This window comes from Rutidosis leptorrhynchoides, chromosome 1 (assembly GCF_046630445.1).
Source record: "Rutidosis leptorrhynchoides isolate AG116_Rl617_1_P2 chromosome 1, CSIRO_AGI_Rlap_v1, whole genome shotgun sequence".
Lineage (NCBI taxonomy): Eukaryota > Viridiplantae > Streptophyta > Magnoliopsida > Asterales > Asteraceae > Rutidosis > Rutidosis leptorrhynchoides.
In genome coordinates, this window is record NC_092333.1 from 347432542 (window position 1) to 347441489 (window position 8948).

At 33.1% G+C, this 8948-nt stretch overlaps 1 protein-coding gene across 1 annotated transcript; it reads left to right on the forward strand.

Moving 5' to 3' along the window:
* The first annotated feature begins 2350 nt into the window (after nucleotides 1-2350).
* On the forward strand, nucleotides 2351-8676 carry LOC139870559 (COP1-interacting protein 7-like). The gene is made up of 9 exons (XM_071858344.1): nucleotides 2351-2579; nucleotides 3477-3653; nucleotides 4585-4703; nucleotides 4793-4842; nucleotides 4993-5039; nucleotides 5128-5280; nucleotides 5443-5627; nucleotides 6238-7682; nucleotides 8251-8676. The coding sequence occupies exons 1-9, from the start codon at nucleotides 2521-2523 to the stop codon at nucleotides 8389-8391; spliced, it is 2376 nt and encodes a 791-aa protein (XP_071714445.1). The 5' UTR covers nucleotides 2351-2520; the 3' UTR covers nucleotides 8392-8676.
* Nucleotides 8677-8948: the final 272 nt, after the last annotated feature.

Sequence of the window (8948 nt, forward strand, 5' to 3'; positions counted from 1 at the left end):
TTAGAGTTTAGGGTTTAGGGTTTGGTGTTTTGGGTTTATGGAATAAACCCTAAACCCTAAACCCTAAACTCTAAATCGGGCTAAATTTTACTTCACAAAACGTGAAAAAAAACGTTCACATTCTTCACGAACAATATTATCTTGAATGTTATTTTTGTCGATCGTTTTCCCGCATAAATAATAACATTCATCACGAAGTGTCTTTTCTAAATGTTCATATTTTCGTGTGATCTTGATGCCGGAAAAAAATTCCAAAAAACGAAAAAAAAATTGCTTCCCCCCGATTGGTTACTTCCCCCTTGATCCTACCACTATATATAGGGGGAAGTAACCAATCGGGGGGAAGCGGGGGGAAGCAATTTTTTTTTTTTCGTTTTTTGAAAAAACTTTGTTCACGAACATTATAGATGGGATGAAAATATGAACATTTAGTAGAGACACTTTGTGATTATTGTTTTTATTTTGGCGGGAAAACGCTCGAAGAAGTAATATATAATAATTATCGTGTTTTTCGAGCGTATGTTGAGGTTTTAGCTATTGGGGTTTAGATATTAGGGTTTAGATATTAGGGTTTATAGGGTTTAGATATTAAGGTTTAGAAATTTAGGGTTTAGGGTTTAGATTTAGGATTTAGATTGAGTTTTTAACACGAACGGTTTAGAGTTTAGGGTTTAGGGTTTAGGGTTTGGTGTTATTTTTGTCAATCAATATTAACAAATCTAAACTCTAAACCCTAAATCCTAAATCCCAAACCCTAAAATAACACTCAAGATAATATTGTTCGACAAAAATAACAAAAATAACACCAAACCCTAAACCCTAAACCCTAAACCCTAAACTCTAAACCGTTTGTGTTAAAAACTCAATCTAAACCCTAAATCTAAACTGTAAATCTAAACCCTAAACCCTAAATTTCTAAACCCTAATATCTAAACCCTATAAACCCTAATATCTAAACCATAATGTCTAAAACCTCAACATACGCTCGAAAAACACGATAATTGTTATATATTACTTCTTCGAGCGTTTTCCCGCCAAAATAATAACATTCATCACGAAGTGTCTTTTCTAAATGTTCTTATTTTCATCCAATCTATAATGTTCGTGAACAAAGTTTTTTCAAAAAACGAAAAAAAAATTAAAAAATTTTGCTTCCCCCCGATTGGTTACTTCCCTCTTGATCCTACCACTATATATATATATATATATATATATATATATATATATATATATATATATATATATATATATATATATATATATATCATTTAGGGAGTTGATCCTCACACATTATTTTTTATTCATGTACACCTAATTATAAATCAATTATACTCTTAATTATACTTATAATAATAATATAAGTTCAACCTTTTAAATTAATTATGCATATAACTGTAAATTTATAAAATAAAAGTGTATGTATTAAAAAGTGATGTGTGGAAATATCTTAGCACGATGCATATGTATCGAGTACAATTCTTAGGACTTTCACTTATATATTCATTCATGATTCATGATCCCTGGAAGTTAAATATTCAACGATGCAATTCTTTTCTATATTTTTACTAGTCAATTAAATTTAAATGTTATAATTTGTATAATACGTCGGAGTATATAATAATACTATACGTACTATTCTGGCGTTCACAAAAGAATTAGTATAATACTCGTATAATACATCCAACGGTAACAATTAACCTGAAACAGCAACAACAACAACAACAATACCCAATCACATATGAGTGGGGTATGGGGGAGGTGGGATGTAGACAATCCTTCCTCTATCCTAGAATAAAGAGAAACATTTCTCCACCCCGAGTTAAACACTCACAAGAGCGAAGAAAGTCATCCATCTCTCTATTCGACGGGTAGAGAGATTGCTTTCAAAGGGACCTCTGGCCAAAAAGATAGGAAAAAAAAATAAGCATGAAATAAATAGATAAAAAATAGTAATAATACAATAAAAAATAAAATAAACAGAGATGCCATGAAAATGGTAGAATCAAATTTTCATAGGTTTTACGTCGTGCCTGGAGTTCAATTTAGGCTCTAAGCGGCAGTCAAGTCGCCAATATATCAAAGCTTGTTAACCTGAAACAGCGTGAACCGAAAGAACTAAATAAGTAATTTAATCCAACATTTGTTACAATAAAAAACCATGGTTGTATTATTTTTATTCCCCAATAATAATAATAATAATAATAATAATAATATTAATAATAATAATAATTAATAATAATAATAATATTAGCATCACGAGAGGTGGGGACATTGTGGTTGAGTTGTGACCCCACATTGTTTGTAAAACCTTCAATCTCACTCTCAATCCAATCCATGTGAAGACAGGAATATCTCATCATTTCTTGCTGGCTCACTCACTATCTTTCCCTATCTTTCTTGCAGATCTGTGCATGATCCCCATGTTCCAGTACCACAACATCATGAACTGAACAACACTTATTCTCCTTATTTTCCACCTTCATTCTTTACATCTCTTTGTGTCTTTTTGTTTTTTGCAATATGGATCCTCTTACCCATCTTGAATATGCTCTGTTTCAACTTACCCCAACTAGAACAAGGTAGCCTCCTTATTGATCTTGTTATGTTTCTGTATTGATTTTTGTTTGCTTTTTGTTTAATTGAAGCTGTTTTGAGTTGGGATTTCTTTAATTTTGGTTAAATTGTTAAAAGGTTTGACTTTTTAGTTGGATTTCAGTTATTATGAGATTCTTGAAAATATCTGAACTTTTGATTGGATTTCAGTTGCTATGAGTTGGGTTTCTCTGTTCTTGTTATAATACTTGAAAAGATTTGTCCTTTGTGTTGGAAATCAGAATTGGGGTTTCTTTAATCTTGTTGAAATTTGGAAAAAGCTGTATCCTTTTTTCTGTTATGTGTATCTGATTTTATTCATGAAATGAATTGAGATCAGAGTATAGCTTTGTGTTTGTATGAACCAATAGGTGTAGGGTTTCTCTAGATTCTTATGCGTATTGAGTTTGATTTCAAATAGTGAGTTCAGTTGCTTCGATTTTGTCCTAATTCTGAAATTGTTCGATTCTTCTGTTGAGTTTCGGTTATGCTGATCTGGGTTATTGTAGCTTGTGCCAAAATTGCCATAAGATTTAACTTTTTTTTATGTCTGATTCAATTTGCTAAATTGGTTGTTGAATTCTTAATTTTACAATTTACATGTTACAATGCTTACATAGTGGATCTAATTGGTAATACCTTTTTTGTTTTAACTTACTTTTGTATAAATATTGAGTAATATTCAAAACTCTAATAATTATATTATAATATATACGTTGGTGTGAAAATGTAAACAGAGCACTAAACAACAGGATCTTGTTGACTTGTGGCATTTAAATAGACTTGTGGCTTAAAGATTTTGCCTTGTCTGTTTATGGAAATTGTCGATTATAATTCTGTTTGTGCTAACGTTTATCTTTTTTTGTTGTCGGAACATCTTGAAGATGTGATCTTTTGCTTTTTTCTGGAAACAACAAAGAGAAATTAGCATCTGGATTGGTGGAACCTTTCATATCTCACTTGAAATTCTTTAAAGATCAGATTTCGAAAGGTGGTTATTCGATCACTCTTCGTCCACCCAACACTAATGTTTATTGGTTTACAAAATCCACATTCCAAAGGTATGACTTTGTTATCAGTTTGTTGTCCTATCCTTTCATCATTATATCGATTTGATATATAGATAAAATGTCACATCACTCATGTTATTAAAATAAAAAGTTGTCCTTATGATATTAAGTCCCAACAAACATTGTTAAAGAAGGATGCTTAGCGAGTTCTACATCATGTGAACAACTCGTTTGCAAAAAGCAGGGGAACCGTGGTGCACCGTGGTCCCTTTATACCAATACGAGATATGGGCAAAATGTATTATGGCTTAGACGTATATATATAAGAATCAAGTGGTCCATTAGACCGAAAGACCTTTACGAACAAGGCATCATTTGTTGATTAAATTATTCTCATTGCTTGCCTAATTGGAAAGCAAAGGTCACTGTGCTGGGAGATTCCTTTTCTGCTAACAATCTTGCTAAGTATTATATATTATTTTATCAAAAACTTAAAAAGGAAAGAAAATAAATTGTATTGGAGAATGTTAAATATAGAGGGTTATGTTTAAGATTACTGCATTTAACTTTATAAAACTTTGTTGAATTAACTACAAAGTATAAATAATCCTTTTAATTAATACAGATTTTCCTTATCTGATTTTGGTATTAGTGTTTATTCATAATAATTTTAAGTTTTAAATATAGAATTAAGTTATATATGGTATGCTTAAACCTAGCCCCAAGGGCTACGTTTAGCATTCACCGTATTAATTTAGTAATATGAGACTTGGCAAATGTTTTTACGTGTATTTTGACTACTAATTTTAATTAATAATATATCTATCTAAATCTAAATTACCCTAGTTATGAGAAGTCATTGTATCACATAATATTGTAATTATAATATTGTAATTGTTTGAATCTGAACTCATTGGTTGACTTTTGTATCACATAATAATGGTAATTGTTTGAATCTGAACTCATTGGTTGACTTTTGTAGGCTAGTGCGCTTCATAAACTCGCCCGAAGTTCTTGAGAGGTTTTTAAGACTAGAAAAAGAAATTTCACAAATTGAGAATTCTGTTCATAGCACTGATAATGAAGAACATCCCGGTGAAGGTATATATATTTACTTGAAATTCAAAAGTCAACACCTAAAAATACTTCTGATGTTAATTAACTTCACCTTGTTTTTAATTTGTTAACAGGAAGTTTATCATCTGATGGAAGCACCAAAAAGTCTGCTGATCTGTCTAAGGTACTTCTTGCACATAACTTGCAAATGCTTTAGATATAAATATATAATATCCTTAATTGATTTGTTTGACCTTAAAAGTCAACTGTATCTCTGTTTTTGAAACAAAGGTTGTTAATGTTCATGTGTACCAATTAATTACTTCTGTTCCAGAACAAGGCTGGAGAAGATGGTGATAATGTACAAGAAGAAAACTCCAAGTAATTTAATTTCCCTTTTATATCAAGATTTTGTAATAATAATATCTATATAACTGAAAGTTAACATTTGAGAATTGTGTGTTACCAGAATTCAACTTCAACGGTTATTGGAGACACGGAAAGCAATGCTTCGAAAAGAACAAGCGATGGCTTATGCACGTGCACTTGTAGCTGGATTTGAAACAGAAAACATGAACGATCTCGTTGCGTTTGCTGACGCTTTTGGTGCCTCACGTTTAAGGTATTCAATATGGGATCTAAACAAAGAAACTTCTAACATCATCTAATTGCAAGCTCGATATTGTCTTCAATTCTAAACATTTTTCAAACGTTAAGGAGTTCTTAAATCAATAATATTTGAATCTCAATTTATAATAATTTTTATAATTCTTATTTGTTAAAGGCAAGCATGTATAGAATTTCAAGATTTATGCAAGAAGAAGCACAATGATGGTTTATGGATGGATGAATTAGCGGCAATGGCAGCCTATCCCCCTTCAGAACTAGCTTACACCGGTACATCGGGGTTGCTCATCACAACCGAAAGTAACGCTTCGACGTTAAACAACGAGCTTAATGATCCCGAAGGTGACAAACATATGTTATAATATGCTTTCATTTCATCACCCCAATAGATTTTCCAGGCCATTTTACTAGATTATGAGTCATTAAGAAAGGTATGATTTTATGGTTGTAAAAGTCCCCCGATTATTCGGGATTTTGAAGTCGTCCGACTAGTCTCCGACCTGGCTGATTGATTCGGTAAAAGTTTCCAAAAGTCCAATTTAGTCCGCCAAAGTCGGATTTATTAGGTCAAATTCAGTCAAAGTAGGCCAAATAAAGTCAAAGTCAAATCTAGTCAACATAGGTCAAATAAAGTCAAAGTGAAAACTACTCAAATTCAGTCAAAGTAGGTCAAATAAAGTCAAAGTCTAAATCTGTCAAATTTAGTCAACGTCCGACTTGTCCTGACTAGTCTCTGCCTTGGCCGTTTAGTCTTTACAAGGTCCCAACCGACTAGTCCCCAACTAGAGAATTTTACAACCTTGTATAATTTACATCCGAAATATTGGATTACATGCGAAATAATATAATATTCCCTTAAATGGTTATTTAAAAGATGCTACTGAAATAATTTCATTTAAATTAGTACTTATTTGATCACACACAATGTTTCTTATATAGATCTTTGATGCAGTTAATACAGATCAGGTACCATCTACTCCTTCAAATGTACCGATGCAGATGATCTGGCCAAACCAGATGCCTCCATATATGTATAATTTTCCGGGCCCACAAGGTCCACGTTATCCTTATCCATACCCTGGTATGCCTCAATATTATCCAGCTCATATGAATTGGCCCGCAAATTCGGACGATTCTAGTCACGGACGACACCATAGATCATCATCAAAAAAGAAGTCGAAATCTCCGTTACCTGAATCCTCAGACGAAGAAGAAGAAGATAGCAACGAAGATAACGAGTCTGATTCCGTTAGTGATAACGGGACCATCTCGAAACGTGAAAAGTCAACTAAAAAGAACAAAAAAAAGTCTTCGAAAACGGTTGTTATTCGAAACATAAATTATATTACTTCGAATAGAAAGAATTCTGAAGGTGGTAGTGATAATTCGGATGAAGATGAAGTTGACGGTGTTCTTGAATCTTTGGTGAAACATCATAACAAGTCATCAAAATCACATGAAAAGAAGAAAAAAGGGGTGGACTTGGATGATGAATCATCGGGGAAAACGAATAATGATAATTGGGGTGCGTTTCAAAATCTGCTATTGAAAGATGATGATGAAGATGAACGTTATGAAACCAGAAACGGTGCGATGGACTTGGGATCTGAAAGTTATGTCAAGAATCAACCGAAAACTAGAATTAACGACTTGTTTGCTGTTCCCGATAGAAATGGAGTCAACGAATCGAGAAAAGTCAACTCTCAAGATTTTGAAAACGGTGAGACTTTCAGGATGAGGGGAAGGGATTCTTCTGATGCTGACATCATCATGTCGCACAGATACGGAGATGGAACGAACGCAACGACCAATTTACGGGATCTGGGATCGGAGTCTGCGATGATCAGAAACAAAAGGGAAGAAGATTGGTTTATGGTCAAAAAGTCAGAAAGTCAAACTAGTAAGTCAACATTCAGTGATGACTACGTCACAATGAAAGGTGACGTATTTTCATCCGAAACAAACAAAAAAAGTGTACCAGTTGATGATTCATTTATGGTACAACCGCAAACGATTGTCCCGTATGAATCCGAGTGGCGATCAACGGATGTTGTTAGTATGGTTGAGAGTGTGAAAAAGCCTGATGCTGATGACGTGGCAAAATCCGGGTTTTATGAGCCGGATGATCTTTATTTGATGGTGTCACGTGATTCTGGGGTGGAGCTGCCGGTTAGGTCATCGTGGACCCCGGAAATGGATTATGGGAGTGAGGCTCAGTTCAAAAAGGTTGAACCGAAGCCAGCTCCTGTTGAGACAAAAGATCAAAACGAAGAGTCTCCGGTTAAACCTAAAACGAAGAAGGTGGCGAAACCTCGACCGTTGTCGAGATCTCTACCAACTGACAAGAGGTTACCGTTCGTTAGTCGGCCAGTCGTTCACAAGAGCAAAAGAGAACAGGTATGAAATGCTTTGACTTTGACTTTCAAATATAGTGCTTTCAAATATTAAAATTACTGTAATTAACATACTCCATCCGTCTCAGTTTATTTTTTTGTTAACTTTGACTTTAAATAACTTTGTTTTGTGTTATATAATAGTTGATGAAATTTATATCAATAAATTAGGTTTTATATATGTGCTTTCATTTGGTATAGCTTTCATCAATCAACTATTATTATATAACACCAAAAAATGTTTTTTAAAATCAAAATTAGGAAAAAAAGTCAAAGCATACTATGTCGGTGATTTCAAATACTTGCTTTTCAAAATAAAATAAAAAATTGAGACGGAGGGAGTACCATATATTATGAAAAATCTGTGTGAATAAATAACTTAAACACATAAGTAGCATTTTTTATTATTTATCAATGGCAAATTTGACTTGGAATGTCATAGATCACGATATTATTCATGATGTGGTGTATATCAATGCAAAAGGTATATTTGGCATTGGTATAAAGATATTTTCATGTTATACTTTTGAGTTGTTGAGTGTATATAGAAACTTAGTGTTTTGTTGAAACAGGAAGATGAGATTCGAAAGAGGGTGGAAGAATTGGCTGCAGAAAGACAAAAGAGAATTGCTGAAAGAACTGCAGCAGCAGCAGCAGCAGCAGCTACTAAAAAGCCGATTAAGAAAACCAATCCAAAGTCAACGGCCGTGTAAAATGCTTATAAAAGGAGATTTCACATGCACCATTAAGCTACTGGCATGAATATATTGTTATTGTTGTGGACTTCTTTATTTATATATTTATTTATGTGGTGTTATAGCTTTGTAATTGTAAGTTGGTGTCTGAGAAGAGGCGGGATTTTTTATTTTATATATACGAGGATGATGCAAGTATTTATTTTTGTTTTTTTTTGTTTTTTTGGTTTCTGGAATAAATTTTTGTATGTATAATGTATATTTATGTATGTTCATTTGTAATAATTACTATGTTGTTGATAATGGCTGTGGCATATGTTTTTTTAACAGAAAAATTCATTAATAAAACCACCAAGCTATCCTAGCAAGGAGCTAGCAAAGACTCGGGAATCACATTACAACGGCTTAACACGTCAATCGTTCTAATTTACTTTTCTACCAATTAAACGAAACTAAACAGATACAATCAAAGAAAATACTGCGCTTCATCGGACGATGAAAAATCAAACTTTTCCTGAACCTCCAAAATGCCAAACTGTCGATGCAACGATGTCGTACAATCTGGCCTTCGAGTC

Coding starts and splice junctions, on each gene's coding strand:
- LOC139870559 (XM_071858344.1), top strand. CDS start 2,521: ATGGATCCTCTTACCCATCTTGAATATGCTCTGTTTCAACTTACCCCA. Junction 3,654..4,584: donor ACAAAATCCACATTCCAAAG/GTATGACTTTGT, acceptor TGACTTTTGTAG/GCTAGTGCGCTTCATAAACT. Junction 5,040..5,127: donor GTACAAGAAGAAAACTCCAA/GTAATTTAATTT, acceptor GTGTGTTACCAG/AATTCAACTTCAACGGTTAT.